Source organism: Gobius niger (genome assembly GCF_951799975.1).
Source record: "Gobius niger genome assembly, chromosome: 1".
NCBI lineage: Eukaryota > Metazoa > Chordata > Actinopteri > Gobiiformes > Gobiidae > Gobius > Gobius niger.
This window is the reverse complement of record NC_136852.1, coordinates 48334599-48355179: the sequence shown is the minus strand read 5'-3', so window position 1 is coordinate 48355179 and position 20581 is coordinate 48334599. Positions and strand designations below refer to the sequence as shown.

Here is a 20581-nt window from a genome sequence, read left to right as displayed (position 1 = left end):
AATATCGAGATATTAAATTTTGTCCATATCGTTCAGCCCGAACAGAGAGCAAGGGTAATTAAAAGTGATCAAATTAAAACCAGACGCTATGGCTGACACCAGTACTGAAGTAATACATAAATATTAAAATGATGTATGGGACGTTCACATATGCTGGGATGAAGTCAAGGCGATTGAGGTCAGGATTTGATAGTTGTGGGACGCAGATAATACATTAAAGATAATAAATTTGAAGACCACACAAAATCCCGGCCCGTGCCACATCTGGCCCGTGGACCGCACTCCGGACACGTCTCCTTTGAAGAGCCCATTACTGTCGAGACGCCGACTGCAGATGGTTACGTAAAGCCAGAATTCGCCACAATCCTCTGCAGTGAGCTCCCTCTCTCCTCATTTAGGGACAGAAAGTGCAGACGCTATTTTTAAAAAGGCTCAAAAACCCACGCAGTTTCTCCAGCTACGGCTGCAGCTATAGACCCGGAGTACATGACATGTAGATCCAAGCTAGAGTCAAGCTAGATAAAGGTTTTGACAATATTCGGAGACAATATTTTGCGAGATGACTGAGGTCTTACACACTTTTTTGCAAACAAAACCTAAAACAAAACTTAAAGAATGTGCACGGGGTCCCGATTTAGTATTTTTAAGTTGTTTTGCCACAATTTGACGCTAAAGAACGAAAAGAAAAGAACCAGGAACCAACAGGCTTAGTATCTCAGTTACAAATACTTCTCCTACTTTGTTTTTGCACAATTTGAAAGACTTCCACACTTATGATTGCTTATACTAAATAATTAAAACAACTGCCTAGAGCCATGAAAGCCATATTATACCGCAATTTAACGCCTGATTAAACATGACGGCAGGTTATTTATGAATTCAAAAAGCTTGTGGAAGACAGCATTTTCTAGTAATACAGGATTATAGCCGGTATCTTGAGTGAGACACACATTGCTTATTAATATTTTAACCGGGCTAAGAAAAAAAAAGAGTTAACAGGCTGCAACAATAAACAAACTATGGAACTTTAAAATGAGAGCCACGTATGGGTCAAGGACAATAGGTACGAACACACACACAGGGTAACAGATGCATGCATTGCCAACACCATTTCAATTACATCTTATTTCTTTCTTATCTTATCCAAGCTTTACTGGATTGGACAGCAGGGGGTGAAAAGGTAGGGGATACAGAGTTCCCCTTTCTAGACCTGAGGCGAACTTTACAGGCTGCGAACCCCAAAGGCAACCAACAACTCGGGACCCCCTTTTGTAAAACGTAATTATGCATTATGTTGGTTTGGATACTGTATTTTGATATTTGGCTTAATTTCACTAAAATATCATGTTTTCAAATAAAAAACAACAACATCAAATTCAGTGTCAGAAAGACTATTATAATTCCCACATTTCTCAGCTACAAAACTGACCCGAACAAGAATTTCTTTGTTGCAAAAGCCCTAGCAGTAAATCAGTTTCTTTGTGTTCTGTTAAGACGATTGTTACTTGGTTTCATACAATGCAGAGAGGCTTATGAGTGGATAAAGCTGCAACACTCGATCCACATGATAAAGAAAGTAACAAAGGAGCCTGCAGCAATTTCTTGAAATGATACAAAATGACTGAATTTAGAAATTGGCAATACGAGGTTTTTATATTATCTAAGACTAGGGATGCACCGATCCGATAATACTGGTATCCGATATCGGAACCGATACTGGAAAAATACAATACCGGGTCTCGGCTACAAATATGAAATACTGAACCGACACCCGTTTTGGTTCTCACTGTTTTAAAACCCAACCTTCACCTGAATCTCAGTGAATATGGGCATGTACCTCAAAAATGTCAGAAATATTGTCTCAAAATCATCTTGCGAACCCCCATTTCAGTGTCCAGCGACTCCCCAGGGGGTCCAGACCCCCACTTTGCTCTAGGCTATAGGCTGTGCTAGACCTTTTATGTGGATGTCTTGTGACTGAAGTTTTAATCAGCACAAAAAAGTAGAGACAAGAAGAAACTATTTGCCATGTTACCTGGAGTTGTGTTTCGACACAACTCCAGTGACACTCCGGTGACACTTCCCAAAAAGCTCCTCCTGAGGTCCTAGGTATCCAGAGAATGCTTTCCTCACCTCTCAATTTCTTGTTAAGCTTAATCCTCTCATTGCTATCTGAAAACACTCACCATAGCTTCACTACAGCCACAGAGCGGCCTATATTTTCCTTCTTTTCTTCTCTTTATTGAAACTGAAGCTGCACGGCAATAGGAAGCACAAGGAGAGGGTGGGAGTGGCTTATGGGGAGATTGTGTGAAAACCAGTAAGTGAAATTACTGGATATTTCTGTTTTAGATCAATATTGCAATTTCTAACCTCTGTATTTCACATTATTACCAACTACCAGCAAAAAGCAGAACACTCCCTCTTTAAAAGATTGGTGCCGACTTATGGATTTTAGAGCTGGATTCTGTTCACCTTGTGTCTTACATTTGACTATTTGACTATAAGCGAGAAGAAGCTACTGAAGGGATAGAAGTCGTCAACTCAATAAGGCCACTCAAGGATATTTGAATCTCTACTATGAGGCTACTAGTTCTGGATGCAGTGTTTTACAATGTCCAGAGCATAATCAGGTTGATCCTGTCTCCGTCTCAATAACATGAGATAAAAGACATTAATTCACAGCACGCGCCTCCTATCAGCTCAACAGAGCGACGCTGTGCTGCGGCTAAAGATAGAGCTCTTTAAAAAGGTACATTCCCAGAGTCCACTTTGTCACGCTCATACAACGCTGTTTCAAGCCAGGCTGAATACACTAACAGACTAATACAAACTCAATGAGGGCTGAAATTACTTTGATTTGGGTGCTATATGTTTAGAAAATTGAAGTTGATTCAATATCTGCAGGCAATAGAACAAGCTTCATACTTCCTGTTCTTTCTTTGTTGTGTTAAAACGAGCTTATCGTGTTTCCACATTATATCTGAAATTGTTTGGATTTTGCGCTTCAATGCAACCACATAGCCAGGGTCATTAGCCAATGTACTCAAAGTTCTAGCTGGATGGGTTGCAGATGATTTTCTTAGAAGATCCCACACTGGAAAAGGCGAAAAAACTATAGTTTGATTTATCTGACTGTACTGCGTTCGCATCTAGCACCACAATGTAATCAGATCTCTTCTTATTTTTTCTTTCAGTCGGTAATTACTATATGCTATTACCTCATCAAACCACAGTTTCACTTAAACGGCTTAATTGAGCAGTCTACATAGTGCGTCTAGCTCGATATAAATACTGTAAGCACTGGTAAATAATTTAGTTGGGGGATGCTTGAACCGGCAATAAGACCAAGAGTTTGCACTCAAATCAAACAGACCGTGTTGAGTCGAGGCGAAATGTTTATAATGCTGAGCTCAAGCACCAATATTCCTGAAACGTCTTGTTGCTTATTCGTTGTAGCCCTCTGAACTACTACGATAAATATCCCATTCAGAACACTATTTACACAACAGGAACGGCCTAAAGCAACTTGGCATAAGTACTTTTTTATTGCAGTACGTTTGCCTGATCTTTGTCCAGACAATTGCATTGAAATGTACGTAATTATAATTCAGCTTTGGCCATTTCTCAAAGTAGAGATGCCAAGGCTCCAGCACAGTATAATCAACTCTTTTGTCCGGGAATATCTGGGAATTTTGGTGGCGAAAGACTAAAATTTTCCCCTCCTTTCTCAGCTGAAAAACTGACCCAAACAAGAATTTCTTTGTTGCAAAAGCCCTAACAGTAAATCAGTTTCTTTGTGTTCTGTTATGACGATTGTTACTTGGTTTAATACAATGCAGTGAACACGCAGAATAACAGAGAGGCTTATCAGTGGATAGAGCTGCAGCACTCGATCCACATGATAAAGAAAGTGATTGGCAATACGAGATTTTTATATTATCTAAGACTAGGGATGCACCGATCCGATAATACTGTTATCGGAGCCGATACTGGAAAAATACAATATTGGGTATCGGCTACAAATATCCAATGCTGAACCGACACCCGTTTTGATTCTCACCGTTTTAAAACCCAACTTTCACCTGAACCTCAGTGAATATGGGCATGTAACCTAATTTTGAAGGGCACAACCTGGAGGATTCAATCGCTGAGTTAGTTTTAACCTCCACACACGTATTTTTGATCGGCGTGTAAAATGCTGCGGCTAGCAACAATATGCTAATGCTAGCGGCAGCAAGCTAATGCTAATGTCAGCTAATGAAATAAATCACCTAATTAAATAAAACAGCCACTACTTTGAGAGGGCGTGTTTGTATTTCATGCGATATCAGCAGATACTTCAGATTTTAACTCTTAATTCAACTAAATGTTAGTGTTATATACAAGTAGCGACACTCTCACTCTCACTCTTATCTTTTACCTTCACCTTTTATTCACCTATTTTTGCTAATGACACTCTTGGTTGCTATCTGCTGTCAACAAACATGGCGGATTAAGCCAAAAACGTTGTATGATTCCACTCCCATTTTAACCACCCCACTTCAATAGCTCCACACATTCCCATCTTATTGCCTCAGTAAATATACAGCCCGAGTGTCCTGACCTGTCACAGAGCTGGCTGATTGCCCCGTACGAGTCGCAGGCACAAGGCAGGCAGCCGCTCGTCCCGTTGGTGAAGTAGCTCTCCTCGCAGTCGTCGCACTGCAGGCCGGTGTAGCCCATGTCACACGTGCACTGTCCTGTTTTAGGATCGCAGTCGTCCGGGTACAGGATGCCCTCCGCCCCCGTGCTGCAGTTACACACCAGCTCTGAAGAGAGAAAGACCAGCATAGGTTATTTTACAAAACAATGTTAGTGCTGTATTTGACATGTTCTCCATATGAAGCACATCTAACAAGAAGCTTAACTTGCAATTCAAAATACAACTCTTTCATGTTGAACGCCGGCACCAATGGACTTTCATTTACGAAACAACAGCATTTGAGGCAGATTAAAGAAATGTTAACTTCAATAACTTCAAATTTATATATTCTCTCTCTCTCGGGACACGGGCAGTGTTTAACTCACAGTGGGATAAATAACGTTTATGTTATGTTTTGTCCTGTGAGAGCTGAAAAGGGATGGAGCCTAAATGCTTAAGGAAGGAAAAGATGATAAAGCTGCGAAGGGAAAGCAGAAAAAAACACCTCAGCCGACCTCTTTCTTTCATAAGCGACGCCCTTTGGCCACTGGCCGCAGTCACAAGGCGCTACCATAGTTCAACAGTTGCGCATATGCAAGATGACAATTTTGTTTGGACCAATGCTGTTCTAGCCCTTACTCTTTAACTGTGGTTCTCAAATTTTTCGCACAAAGTACAAGCTCATATAATGTTTGATCATCCAAGTACTACCAGACCTAGATACAGATCAAATTATCTCCAATCAAAATGTTATTACCATCATGAGTTACCAAACAGAGCTAATCCCATTCCATGACTCTTTATCAAGTCGGAAAAATGCCTAAAGCTCATTGCAAAAACAACAAAAGAGGAGCAAAAAAGCAGCTTTTCTTTTACTTTATACAATTTTGAAATCAAGTTTAAGCCCCGTCTCCCTGCTGTGTGGCTGACCTGTCTGTACCTGACCTCATGTTTCTGCAGCTGTGTACTTGTCTGAAGAGCGTCCTGTTACATAAGTCAAACCTCTGAAATATCTGCTCCTGTCTGAGCCGACAACAGAGAAGTGACGTGGAGGCGAGATAAGCACAACACAGTTTTCCCTCTTGGCTCAATAACAAATGTTGTGCACCGGGAAATACGTTTGATACTGTATAAAGTGTGTCACTGAGGGCACTGCAAAAAGTAGATTTTTACATTTGAGGCATCAACAACAATCTTATTTCAAGTAAACTAAGATTTTTGTATCTAATTTTGAGGGGTATGCGATATTTTTTCTTAATGAGAGTGTGAAAAACTTGCCTCATGAACAGATTTCTTGAAATCAGGTAATCAAATCAGGAGGAAATGTACATATGATAGTATCTTTATGGGACTGCAACAATCATTATGTTAGTTGATAACTATGTTTGCTTCCGTTAGTCAGATGTGAATCAAAGATATATTATTATTATCATTATTTAGATTTTTTTTACTTATTCTGAATCAAAACCTAAAATTGAAGTTTGTGCTCTGACTTGGCAATAAAAGATCAAATTAAGATCATTTCCCAGGGTTTCCGTGGAGCAATTAATTGTGCTAAAATTAAGGCCTGGCATTATATCTAAATTTATTGGAAAATTATGACATAATTGCTCAAAGGTTTTTACTGTGAAAGTTAACAACAAATACAAAACATTGTGGTCTAAAACATGTACAGTTGCGGTTTTGGCTGAAATTACAAGCATTTCTTTGTTGACCGTAGACCTTCTGATGATGAGATGTATGCAAATCCCAAGAATCAAAAGAATTTCTACAACATTAGTTGTAGTGGAAAAGAGGATGAAAAGAGGCTTTTTTTTGGTAAATTATGGAATAACAAAATGCATAGTTTACATAACAATGTCATGGGGGAAAATTATCAGTGTATTTTTTACTATTTTGAAACCACAGACATCTCTTCTACATTTCCCAGCTTGAACAACACAATATCCCTAATGCTTGTAAAGTCGCTTGAGAAATGCCTGTTTTTGTTGAGCGGCTTTGAGAATCACAGTCATCCGTTTTCCTATTGCCAGATTGACGCTTCATTTCCTTATTGTTCACATTATGGAAGAGCTCATGGGCGAGCCTCCGTATTGGTCCATCTCCCATGATGCTTTGAGTTATGGGTTTCCGTTAGGAAGGGCGCCCAACCGTTGGACCAAGTGTGACTCACAGTGTCGTTCATATAGTGTTGAGATCACCACTGATTAATGCCACTCTGCCACTACCTGTAAATTGCAATTGATTTGTCCATAAACAGAGAACATTATGGACAGGCTCATCCTACACCCTGTCCGTCATACTGAGGTGAGGACACACATATGGGACAATGTGATTCAAAGGTCCGTCATTGCATCTTCAATGACTGCCTCAGAGTAAGCCACTTTTATTAACCTTAGATTCTTTCATGTTCTGGAAGAAAACCCCAATAACAGACATGCGGCTCAGGCAGTCCCATATACGCAGGTGGAGAGTGTACTTCAACACCTTTCTAAAAAAAGTCGGACGGTTTGGTGACGCTCAGATCCTAATGTCTAGTAAAAGTGGTTGGTATCATTTCCTCCTGGGTGTTTCACTGTCATTGCAATATATTTTGAAGGGAAGTAGGGTCAACCAAATTATCAATATCGTATTTGTTTTCGCAGGTTTTGTTCTCAAAGAGCACTTGATATATTTGTTTTTACTTCATCTGGTGCGCTCACTGAAGTTGGTATCAAGGGTTTTCCTTTGTATCGAGTTTTACATTTGTATTTTTTGTGACACCACTAGAGTTAAAAGGCACGATACCAAATGTATTTCTTGGGGGGCAATTTGTTTTGTCCTAGTTTAGTATATTGTAAACTCAGACATTTGTGGAAAAATCACTGTCCATCTAATCATAAAGCATATGTATCAATTTCATGAAGTTTCAGGTAAACTTGTAACTGTTAAAGGGGGGGTATTATGCAAAATCGACTTTTTCAAGCTTTACAACATGTTATTATGTCATTCCCTCATTAAAAACATGCCTGAAGTGTTGCCTTGGCACGTTCACGTATTTTTGAGTAATCTGTAAAAACTCTGATGGCAGCCATTTTAGAGATAAGTTTGCCTGAGTCCTCCTAGGAACGCCCCCACCTCCTGGAGACACCTCCGACCTTTCGTCACCAGCCGAGTAACCAATCACTGCTCCTCAGCAGAACCCCCTCCCCACTGATGCCACAGACAGCGTGTGGAGGGGGCGTGTCGGAAAGGGTCAGAGGTTCTTAAAGAGACAGAGGCCTATTTCAAGACATTCGCTACAGCCATTTTGAGAGAGCAATTTTATACAAGGCAGCTATTCTAATTTACTGCATTTACAGACCAACAGAAGGTTTCGTCATCATTGTAGTGTGCTATAGACTGGTGCTATGTGATTGAAAAACACATAATACCCCCTCTTTAACATATTTGTATCATCACAGTTCTTAAGAAAGTTAGGAATTTGTTTGGGCCGCAACTAACATTTTATTATATTAGCCTCCTCCGTCATTGTTTGTTATTGAAAAAACAGATATAGGGCTTTAAAGGAACAGGCCACCGTTTTTTCATATTGAGATATGTTCTTACCTAAGCTTAGACGAGTTGATGCGCACCTGTCTGGTCTTTGTGCGTGCTCTCAGTCTTGCAAAATGACCAAAAATGTTGCTCTTCCACAGGCGCGCACAAAGACCAAACAGGTAGGTATCAACTTGTGTAAGCTCAGGTAAGAACATATATGGAATATATATGGTGTCCTGTTCCTTTAAGACTCAAAAAAAGAGGTCTGGACAGAGCTTTTTGTTTTCTCTGCGCGTCTTCGTCACATGCTTGTTGACAACTTGCCTATACATCATTGGTGAAAGCCAGTCCATTACATCCTATACTGTAATATGTTCAATTCATTTTCCTCCTAAAACTTGCTCAGTAAGCTTTAACTTTCCAACCATTCACAGCTGGCTTGGAAAATGTCCTTTGGGGGCGACTGAGTGCGAAGCAATAAAAAACGAGTGGAATCTATTTTAGTTTTTTATACCTTATCACCCGCCCCAAGAATTTGAAAAACATCGTAATTTTCGACACAAACAGATTTGCCACTGGGGACTCTGAGAGCAGTGAAACGGTGGGTTACAATGACAGAGACCTGCAGCAGAGAGGGACATGCATTATTAATGTGGCCGAGGTGTGCTGCGCCTTAAGCGGACCGGACGTTTGGATTCGAATGGGCTTGTCGTTTCCCTTTATGTAACGAAAGAAAAGGGGTTGTGTGGGTTATGCAAGGCGGTGCGCACTGCTGCTCGGTCATGCTTTCTGCTCCGATCAGTGTCCTCCACAACTCGAACGGAAAATACAGGAGAGTCGAGAGTGTGTCGCTTACAGTGGCATCGGTATCTCGCAAGCGCAGGTTTGGGACGGGGCACTGAAGTGTTTTTGTGCGGGACAGGGTTGATGCTGATTGGAGAGGACTAGAGATTAGGGCAGAGGGAGAGAGAGGAAGTAGAGGCCACCACCGGAGGATTGTGTGGGCTAAAAATGCTTTGTCAGAATTCAGGCCTAGGTTAAAGGTCCATAGACATGCACACAAACTGAACTGATTTAAGAAGGTGTATCATATCTCATAACAAGTATTCTTGACAACACTTCTATCTTTGGCCATCATATCAGTAAAATATGTCAAGAACTTTGTTGTTGTTCTCTCATGAAAAAGAGTTACATAAGAGGCACATATGAAGTTGAATGTCTTGTATCATCTACAAAGCAGAGTAAAGCTGTTCTTAAACTGTAACAGATTAGGCCTTTAAAGTACTCAATTGTTTGGTACCAGTCAAGTACTTTAACGGTTCTAGTATTTGAAAGATACTTATACCTTAAACATTGCTTGACCAAAAAAAAAAAAAAAAGTTGCTGAAAAAAGATCACACGTCTTTAAATTTGATTACATCTCACATTCGTAGCATTGTTTCAATAAGCTTCTGCATTGTCAGAAGATCCAGTGTTGCGTTAACTTTCACCAAAATCTTCTATTGATGATGGGAGAGTGTGACCACTGTGCAAAGCCTTCTGCAGCACATCCCAAAGATTGTCAATAGGGTTAAGATCTGGACTCTGTGGCGGCTGATCCATGTGTGAAAATGATGTGTGGTGCTCCCTGAACCACCGTTCACAATGTGAGCCCAATGAATCCTGGCTTTGTCATCTTGGAATATGCCTGTGCCGTCAGGGAAGAAGGAATCCATTCATGAAATAACCTGGTCATTCAGGATGAGCTGATGTCTTTCTTTGAGCACATAGTGTTACTGAACCTAAACCTGACCAACTGCAGGGAGTTGAATTCAGGTGGCAACTTTATTTTGGGTCAAGCAGTGCATTACATTATTCATTAGCAATAAAACAATGTTCATCAATATAATAAAATACATTTTCTTTTGACCTGATCTTTAACCTTCCCTCAGTTCTGGCTCATCAGGCATATAATAAGAAAAATATATCATAATATAATATAATATAACAGTATTTCCTTCATCGTGTTTGGTAATAGACTGATATTAGACTGGTAATACCTCCTACCTTAATAATATTTTTCACATTTCCCAGTGCAATGGTGATGTTGATACAAGTCAAATCTGTTGCAGTCAGTTGTTAACCTACCAGCTGGGAGTTTTCCCATTAACTAGAATAAACAGGAAAAATCTCTTATTGTTTAGAATTATTGTAAAGCAAAACATTTAGAGCAAAAAAACTTCCACATTATAGTTTCTCTTCAATAACTCCAGAATATCACTTCACTTTAGTTCCTCAAATAGAATCACGTGAATCACATACAGCATCAGAAATTCACTTCCCAGAATAGACAGAGCCAGCAGACGTCAGTATCTTATCATTGACATCATTGTAGCTCAGAGCTATGTGCCAGAACCTGCCCTGTATCAATCAGAGCGTGTATATTTGGACCAGGGCGGGGCTGGGTCACGCCTCTGTTGACGTGATATTATCAGGTGAGTGGCCATTGTGGAGCAACAAAGAGAGGTGCTGCTCTGGTTTGGAGAGAGCGCATCCCCATAGAGCCCCCGGGGCAAGCTGCAATCTGACACATCGATGTAGTCGGCGGGAAAAGCTTTGTGGAGTCAGTCAAATAAAGCACAGGTATATTGTTCTTTATATTGTTCTGGCCGTTGGCTAATTTGCATGTTGTCTGGCATTCGCAATCACAAATGCGCAAGTGTACACAAGCGGTGGAGTAAAGGCAGCTGAACGGTCTTGTCTTAGGACACAACACTAGTGTGAGCTGGGACTGAACAGCCAAACACTCCGTCATTGAGCCACTGCCGGGATAGAGAAATGGCTGTTCCACGTGATATATCTTTAATTTGATAGAATTGGTCAAATCCAAGACTAAAGCAGAACTAATGGGACAAAAGCAGGTCAAGTAAGTGGTAAAAGGTTTGAAGTTGATGGTGTTTTTCACTTTAATTTGAACACAATACACAACTAAATACCTATACATTTGAGTTTATAATGATCATTTTCTAAATAATTGGCCGCAGCATAGAGTTTAGAGTTTGAGTAGAAATGAAGGACTCAAGGGGTACGTGAGACAAAAAAGGTTTGGAACCGCTGCCCTATAGAGAAAAGGTTCTCCAACTTTTTCAGATGCACCCCCACAGTTTAACAACCACTCGCGTTTTTCACTCAAACCGCAAAAGAAACTATGAAGTTGTTGTTGAATTATTGCCACAGCACAACACGTTACAGCGGTTTTGAGCGATACAGATGTCAAGTCCTGTTTAAGCATAAGATACATTTGTCTTTTTCACCCGCAAGAGGGAAGCTAAAGGGCACAATTAACCATGCAAAAACTGATTTGTAAAATGCTAACACAAAAAAAAGAGAACGTACAGTTAGTGAGGCTTTTGCTCGTACCTCAGTTTGTTTGAGAGACACAAAGCACGGGGGAGATGTTGAGAATTTAATTGCATGAAGGAGTAGGCGAAAGAAAAAAGTGCATTCAGGGACATTGGGAGATCTGAATGTCTCTCCATGATGGTTTCTGAAAGACTTTTGGATTTCCCTTTAGGGCAACAAAAGATCGTCAAAATTGCACCATTGCATGTGTGAAATTCCAAAACCATAGTGCACGTTTTAAGGAATTTAAGTTGCATGAAAGTGTCAACCAACATCTTGCTTTGGGAGACGAAAAAAAACTGAAGGCGCCATTTTGCTTCATGTGTGGATGGATAATTATCAAAGCTGGACCATTGTGTAGCGGGACCCACCCTGAAATATTTAGTATCAACAAGAATGTTTTCCCCCCCCGGCACATGGACAATGGACGGCCTACCGGTCGAAACGTCTCTCCACAAAAATAAACGTGCACATGAATATTTAAACGTTTGTATTGGCACATGTAGTAACGGCGGATGTCTGAAGCGCACCTAAGCCTCTAGCAAAAATATTTCACGAGCTACTTAAATACTTCTTTAAATGGACAATTCATTTCAACAACTAATAAAGTAGATGTGTTTGAGAAGTGAACAAAACTGCTCACTTAATCCACTTCTATCGTTCTGGCGGCAAAACAAATCAGTCTTTCCAATACGAAGCAGACAGTAAGCAAATGTTCTGTCTCTACCTGCCCCAAACACAACAACCCTAGTCCTGCATCTTGTTTCTTTTTGTTTTTTTGTGTGTTTATTTTAACCCTAATACCCACTTCCACCAGTTTTGTGAGGCGTAACCGTTCTTTCTCGGGCGACAGCGGAACCCGAAATCAGCCATTTTGGTTTACATTTCAATGGTCTTGGCTGCTATTAGTGCTGACTGGAAGATAGGCGAACAAAGCATGTGCAAGATGATGGTTACAGGCTTGGGCCTCCTGTTGTGAGGAGCCATAATATCAAAGTGTATAGCGGAATAGCCTAGTTCCATGTAAGGAGGGCATGGCTATTGAATCTTAGAGTTGGCTGTAAGATGTTTTGGAATCATCACAAACTACAGGATGGCCATTATAGTTTCGACATTAAAAAACAATAACAAAAGGTGTGATTATAAGCGTGTAATTACGCCTGATCACTGCCAATTTGTAATGTTGATTCTTAAAGACTACAACATACTCTTTTTTTAGATAAATCGTGACTATATTTCCTCCTGTTTAATTAAAATTGAAAGTAATTAGCAAATATGATTTCTAGCCAAGGTGATTGAGGATGCTCTCTGGAGAACAACACTCGCACATGGAGGCTGCCAGGATGCGAGAGGTGTAAAGAGGAGGGGCTTTACCGTGTCATTTCTCATTCATGGTCGCGCTCCTTTGCGTTCCTTGGCCATTTTTTGCTCGGGATGGCCTTGTGTCTTTATTGATGCCTTGCACACCACAACAACAACAACAAGGGAGGCTGCTCCACCAAGGATAAGGACATTGCTCTCTTTCCCCCCCCCCCCCCCCCCCCCTCTCCCCTGATAACGTGCAAGCAATAATAACGCGATGGTGCGTCCGCGTGAAAGGAGGCTCCTTCAAACAAAAACAGGATCAATCTTACACCCCCATAGCACAAGCCCCCCCTCCTCATCCTCCCCCTCCCCTTCTCGTCAGCCCAATGCAATATAATGTGGCATCCTCCAATCTAATAAAGAGGCTAGTGTGGAGCGCAATATATAGGCCACACTTCACGGAACCGCAGGGGACACATCGCCGCGTGATTTGCCTAAAATTGCATCAGGGGTTTTGTGTGCGCGCTTGTGTGTGTGTGCGTAAAAGGCAAACGTCAAGTGCCTGTCCATTGTTGCACAGTGGTTAATTCTGCGTCAAAAATGCACAACCACTTCAATAAAATCAAGCCAGGACAACCTCACAGACGAGCCCCTTTTGTGCAGCGCAACCTAATAGACGTCGGGAATCAATGCATTTGTCACAGGAATATACCATAGATCGAAAGCACTTTCTCCATTTCGCGCACACTCACCTTGGTTAGTGTCTATAGCGGCGGCGGAGCCCGTGCTATACGCAGACCAGGCATCGTTGGCGGAGCGCTGGGAGACCATAGGCGACACCATGGTCTGCAGCGTTTTCTCCGGGGCGAAAAGAGTGCTTTGTGCATCCGTGGATCGCTTTTGGACGCCGGCGCCGGAGGAAATAATCCCAGTCTGCGGAGGTGGAGATGCCGGGGGGGAAGAGGCGATAGTAGTAGACGGCGACGCATCGTATTGATTGATGCGAGGAGGCGCTGCTTCGGAAAATCCGCTATAGACGTGTAAAATAACCAGCAGAGCGGCAGATATGTACATCATTAAGGAGGTTCGCCTCATGGTGGGCCCTCAGCTCTCCATGAACGCCGTAGCAGCGGTCCCTCTCAGACCTGTCCCTGAATTTGCGCCACCATCGATGTCCCCCCGGTGGCTCTGGCTGCCGTTTGTTGCCCTATGAACCGCAAGCAACACTTCACCTGCTGCACAACCGAACCTGTGCAGAGGAGGGGAGGCGCCCTGCGCGGGGGAGAGCCAATCGGAGCCGCGCGAGGGATTCCCAAGGCGCGCCCCGATTGGCTGCGCGCACAGTCGTTAATCATGCTACAGCTCCACTAGCCTATATATTACATTGTAGGCCAAATGATCAGGCAGTGAAGAAAATGGGGGGCACGTAATGTATTTCATTCATAATTTTGGCCACAAAATATGATCAGGATGTGTGATTTAAAGGCAGTATTACTTTCTGTTGTGTGGCAATCGGTTGAAATTAGGGAACTGGATGGCTGATTTTTAAGCAGGCTATAAACCGTCTATAAATTATGAATAGGCAACATAAGGGCGTTCTAAGCTGGTTGTGGGTATTTCTGTGTATAGGCACGCAGAGAAATGCCCTAGGGTTATTTACGTGCCTGTCCAGCCTACAAATGTAAAACAGTGTAAACAGAAACGGGAACCGCATGCTTTCTGTTTTAAGATTTGATTTGTCACTGCTTCCATAACTGGGTTCCCCTCAGACAATAATAAAGCTTATCAATCATAAAATGACGCCTAAAAGTAACCACTACCTGTTATGCTCTATAATATAACCGTTTTTTTAAATGGAATTATGAACCTATTTGTATAGGTCTATGTTTATGCTTTGGAGAAGTTTTATTAGAAAGTCTGGAAAATGTGTCTATAAGAAATGACTGTGGCTTTAATGAGACACTTTAAGCCATGTTATTTGTGAAGCTTTTGTATTTTTATTTGTACTGTTTATAATTTGAAACAGATCTCTCTCTCGGCATACATTTAGCCTATAGAAACATATGAATGCAAAGACCTGGAGGGACTGTCTTGTCTGTCCATGGGAGTGAATCTCTCCTTCTGTGGTTCTCCCTGAGGTTTCTCTTTTCTCCCACTGAGTTATTTGGACATTATGTTTGCCTGGACACCACATTTGCCTGGACTTTAGATTGCCTTGTTTATTGTTTTGTTTCATTGTCTTAATGTTTGTGCACTACTGTGAGGCAACTCCTGTTGTGATATTGGGCAATACAAAACAACTAATTGATTGATTGATTTGATTGATTGATTGATTGATTCATTAACTGACTGACTGACTGAATTGAAGATTTGTTCTCCATCTCTCAATAGCTTAGATACCCATCATGAGTTAGGTATAATAGCCTATAGCCTGAAATAGATTACAAATAATAATAATAATAATAATAATAATAATAATAATAATAATAATAAATGACATCGTTGGTCAATGCTTGTAAACAAAATGCCACATCTGAAAAGTGGAAAATATACAAGTCTAATTGACGTTATGCTGGAGCCCCAATAATGTATAAGGGACAACCTACATAAACATCATGTATTTTTATCTCTGCAAATACATAACCTAAGTGAAGACACCCAACAGTAACAAGATTAAAAGATCACAAATTAAAAGTAGAGGAGCCCATACCCATTCACAGACCCTGTGCCATGTGAGTGAGGACTGACACCTGGTGGTAGCCTTTTTTCATTAATTTTCTATCCTTCTCAGTTAATCAAAACTTTTTTTCACTTGCATGGGGGAATATATACTTATTTATTTTATTGTATTTTATTTTTGACAATAGCTACAGTATCACTTAACAACATACTTACTAAATGCAATTAATAATAGTTCCACGGGATGCATCGTGGTGCAAAATGCCAAAAAGGGGCAGCAGGGGGCGGTAAAGTGAAACCGCTGTGTGGACTTTCAGGAAGTTGTGCTAGCGGCAGAAAAACACACCATGGCGCCTTTAGATCTGGATAAATACGCGGAGATAGCAAAGCAGTGTAAATATCTCCCAGAAAATGACCTCAAGGTAATATTTCATCTTTGAATCAAACCCCACTTTGCGTGAATAGTTGCGATTTAGCGGCAGTTGTGTGGCCGGAGCTGGTTGTGTTGTTATGGCGTAATTAGCTAGCCGTAGTTAGCAACATAGCATGCTGACTTCACATCTTTGCCAAGGAAGTCATTAAAGGCTAAATTTAGGAAGCACTTGACATGGATTATTTTGTGCTTCGTTATTTCGCGTGTGTCTGCAGTTCTGTGGGCAATGTTGTAAACGTCGATCTTCGGGCAGTGTTGTTGTGAGACAAGAGGGAGGATGTTTTGACAGATGGAGGATGCTGTCATGGCACAGTTTGTGATTGGTGACTGTCATAAGACATACTCCTGTTTCTTTAGCCTAGCAGAATTTAATGAAGTTGCTTACCACATATTTAATAAATAATTAATAATTATTCCCTTTTTTTCTCGAAGTCTTCTGCAATGTTAAAGCTAAGTCAGCAGTAAATAAATGAAAAAATAAATAAATAAATAAATCATATCAACCAGCATCCGCGTTATACTGGTGCAGTTTTTAGTTGATAAAGGCTTACGATGGTTTCTATTTATTTTTATTCATTTATAAATAAATGATGTTTCCTCTTCTTCCCATTTATTCATTTACTCTTTTGTTTTTTGTTTGTTTTTTCTTCCGGTTAAAACTGAGGTTCCTGCCTTTTTGTTCAAAGAGTAATTTTATTTTCGCCGCCTCAGCGTGTGCGCTTAACAGACTTGGTTGCACTTTTTTCACGATATATGGGGGTGCTTCATTTTGACACTGCTCAAAGCTGCACACAGGCGTGATTGAAATATAATTAATTTGCCTGAACGATTCGGCTGTGCATGAGGGATTGTGACAGCTAGAAACGAGTATGGGCCAAAACTAAACATTTCACAGTCTGAACAGGAAAAATCAGGTACCCCTGCTTTAAAAGTATAGAGTTCGGGAATGTCCACAGTTACCATGGAGATCCGCCATCTTTGCAGCTGTTAGCATACATTTCCATAGACTAACATTAGCTAAAAACAGTACTATAAAAAGTGGAGAAAAAAGCAGTGGAGCGACTCCGTTAATTGCTGAGTTACTGCTGGTAAATACATCTAACACACTGTGGTCTCCAAGTGTTTTAATGTGAACAATAACTCCAGTATTTTAGCTTTTAAAATCTCCATAAGTTTACAATGGCTGCTAATCCCATAATGCTTAGGGATATGACGTCACAGTCCCGAACTCTATTGACCACTCAAGTACCTTAATGAAATGTTGTGTGTTGACACTATGATAAACGTTTGCTTTGTTCTTTGTATCCCTACACAGAGATTATGTGACTACGTGTGCGATCTTCTTTTGGAGGAGTCCAATGTTCAGCCTGTTTCGACCCCTGTGACAGTCTGTGGAGACATACATGGACAGGTAGAATAATGTCTAGAGAGAAATATCATCAAAACATGCACATCTAATCAACAATGTGTTTATATCTCTGTCCTAGTTTTATGATCTGTGTGAACTCTTTCGGACTGGCGGCCAAGTTCCTGACACAAACTACATCTTCATGGTGTGGAAATATTTAGAGCGCAAACATTTATGAATTATTTATGATGTCTTTTCATCAACCATAAATGTTTTTGTATCCAGGGCGACTTTGTGGATCGTGGCTATTACAGTTTGGAAACTTTCACGTATCTGCTCGTGCTCAAAGCCAAGTGGCCCGACCGCATCACACTCCTGAGAGGAAACCACGAGAGCAGACAAATCACACAAGTTTATGGGTTTTACGGTGGGGCTCACTGACTTCAGTTAATCATTGCTATTAAAGTCTATTTAAAATAACTCAACTTTTCTCTATGTTTTTCAGATGAATGTCAGACTAAATATGGAAATGCAAATGCCTGGCGTTATTGCACCAAAGTGTTTGATATGTTAACAGTCGCAGCTGTAAGTAATGGAGCCATTATGTTTACCATAACTGCAGCAATTTAATAATATGTTTATTTGTTAATATGATCATTATTCAGCGATATGAAGTTGAAAACATATTAACCTCTTAATGTGTTTTGCCCTTAGAGCATTTATTCTTATTTGTTACAGTGCAGTCTTTGGCTAATGATAAAAACAATTCTTAGCATAGCTATATAGGTGTTGCATTGCTTTATAAATGTTCAGATTGGCACGTTTTGACAAATTAGTCTTGGTTACTTGTAGTTTGTGGAGCAGCTCTAATATAAGCTCCTGTAACATTATTTAATATAATACTTTCTTATCAGCTGATGGATGAGCAGATCCTGTGCGTCCACGGAGGCCTGTCCCCCGACATCAAAACCTTGGATCAGATTCGGACGATTGAGCGGAACCAGGAGATCCCCCACAAAGGCGCGTTCTGTGACCTGGTCTGGTCCGACCCTGAAGACGTGGACACTTGGGCCATCAGTCCCAGAGGAGCAGGCTGGCTGTTCGGAGCCAAAGTCACAAATGAGGTACAGCAGGCTCATAAAAGTGCTCCGCTACTTCCAGTAACTTTGACCCCTGTTTGTGTCGTTCTTGACATAAGTGACTGTCCACCACACTGTCATTTTGGAATATTTATTTAATAGCAAGACTCTGCTAATCCCCCATAGGAATATAATGAGACTGAAAGCTGTACCGGTGAAATGTAAAGGGTATTGGAAATAGTGTAGTTTTTTTATGCAATAAGTCGATATTGACTAATCAGATACTGGTATATTAACAACCATACATATACTACTAGTATTTCACCTAGGTTTCTGTTTAGGTTGTTGTAGTACTGGAACAACTTAAATGAACCTATACCTGATATTTTTTCCCTATTGTAGGGAGACATTATTTTTGCCCCATAAAAGTATGTTTTAAAAGTTGTGATTTGTGAAAAAATAACCCTGATATGTGAAGTGTGCATTATATTATGAGTTATTGATGTTGTGCATGCTCAACTCAAATAGTCAATATGTAGCTTAAAGGGATTTTGCCTTTGTCGTCACATATTGACTCCAAAGGACGGCTGTGATTGGAAAAAATACCAATTTCGTCACATTTTGACTAAAAGGGTTAAAAAATAGGTATCGTGCCTTTTAAGGAAATTATTTTATTTTATACATTTGTTCATATTTGTAATTTTTTCTAAATCATGCTGGGGAATGTCATCATCTTCTCTCTTCTCTCCATGTTCATTAATCAGCCTTATAGTAACGTTGTAGTTGATTAAAACATAAAACCCTCTGTCCCCAGTTTGTCCACATCAACAACCTGAAGCTGATCTGCCGCGCTCACCAGCTCGTGCACGAGGGATACAAGTTCATGTTCGACGAGAAGCTTGTCACGGTTTGGTCGGCGCCGAACTACTGCTACCGCTGCGGCAACATCGCCTCCATCATGGTGTTCAAAAACGCCGACACCCGGGAACCCAAACTGTTCAGAGCCGTGCCCGATTCGGAGAGGGTCATCCCGCCAAGAACGACGACCCCGTACTTCCTTTAGACAGAGGAGAGAGACTGCTGTGTTCCTTAAAGCACAACAGCCATTCGAACTCTATGATGGGATGAAATAGTCTTTGAATTTCACTAGCACTTGTGAAAAGGTATGAATTCTGTATAGTATGTATATTCAATGCTCTTCTCGGTGCCAACTGTCTGCTGATATATGCCATAGCTCTGCACAATATTACCCACTGACACATCAAACATGGTTATTTCGCTCCAAAGCGCCATCTATTGTTAAGTTGTTTTATAAAAGAAGGGTTCATAAATGAAGCTGTCGTTCTGTTGTAAAAAGTTAAAATAATTGTAGATATTGTTTTTATTTTTGCTCCCCCAAAAAACAACTAAATGAAAAAAAAAAAAAAAAAACATTCCACAAAGAATGTTGTGTAAAATGGAATATTTTTTATTTTTGCCATTTCAATGTATTATATCCTGTGTAAAGCACTGCACCAAAAATGTGGGTTTTGACACAACTGCTGATCCGGTGGAGTAAACAGTGTTATAATGCAATCCTATCAATAAACAACTGTGTGAATGGTTCTTGAATTAGGTGGTTATTACAGCAGTGTGAACATTCCCATTTCATACTTTATTTTAGGCTTTTTGATTCTTAAATTCTAGGTGTAGTTGTCAACTCATCAAGTTTTCTTACACTTTAATTTCAAGTTAGTGGATAAACTATTGAGTACATTTTATGACTTGACTTTGACTCACACTCAAGATTTGGGATTAGACTTGGATGTGCAGGTCGGAGACTTGACTTGGACTAGGCCTCAGTGACAGGAAAAATATATTTTTCATATTTAATTTGACTTATTATGAAGTCCTTGCTTTAGGACTCTGTTGGATCATTTCACTCATTTGATATTTTAAACTTTATTTGGCGTTTATTAAACCAGGAAAGTTCCAGTGAGATTAGGGTTTTTTCCAGGGGAGTCCTGGTCCCAGAGGAGAACCTTTTGTACATATTTTTAGTGGAATGGGAAACTGGAGGAAACCTAGGCAGACAAAGGGAGAACATAAAGCCCAGCATAGGTGGGGATCGAACTCTTGACCTTCTTACTGTGAGGCATATCTGATCCTTTCAC

At 40.5% G+C, this 20581-nt stretch overlaps 2 protein-coding genes across 2 annotated transcripts in view; one reads left to right on the top strand and one right to left on the bottom strand.

The window, feature by feature from the left end:
- LOC306959343 (multiple epidermal growth factor-like domains protein 9) overlaps positions 1–14137 on the bottom strand; it is a 55872-nt gene extending 41735 nt beyond the window's left edge. Inside the window, exons 1-2 of the mRNA XM_079551431.1 lie at positions 13642–14137; positions 4607–4811 (exon numbers count right to left, since the gene is read on the bottom strand). Coding sequence (XP_079407557.1) covers positions 4607–4811; positions 13642–13984 — 548 coding nt within the window. The 5' untranslated portion in view covers positions 13985–14137. The remainder of the gene's footprint in view (positions 1–4606; positions 4812–13641) is intronic.
- Positions 14138–15841: 1704 nt separating this feature from the next.
- Positions 15842–20025, top strand: LOC306975201 (serine/threonine-protein phosphatase 6 catalytic subunit-like). Its single transcript, XM_079572654.1, has 7 exons — positions 15842–15990; positions 17317–17412; positions 17489–17554; positions 17635–17776; positions 17855–17934; positions 18264–18473; positions 19243–20025. The coding sequence occupies exons 1-7, from the start codon at positions 15916–15918 to the stop codon at positions 19489–19491; spliced, it is 918 nt and encodes a 305-aa protein (XP_079428780.1). The 5' UTR covers positions 15842–15915; the 3' UTR covers positions 19492–20025.
- The last annotated feature ends 556 nt before the right edge of the window (positions 20026–20581 follow it).

Coding starts and splice junctions, on each gene's coding strand:
- LOC306975201 (XM_079572654.1), top strand. CDS start 15,916: ATGGCGCCTTTAGATCTGGATAAATACGCGGAGATAGCAAAGCAGTGT. Junction 17,413..17,488: donor GTGGAGACATACATGGACAG/GTAGAATAATGT, acceptor TCTCTGTCCTAG/TTTTATGATCTGTGTGAACT. Junction 17,777..17,854: donor ACAAGTTTATGGGTTTTACG/GTGGGGCTCACT, acceptor TATGTTTTTCAG/ATGAATGTCAGACTAAATAT.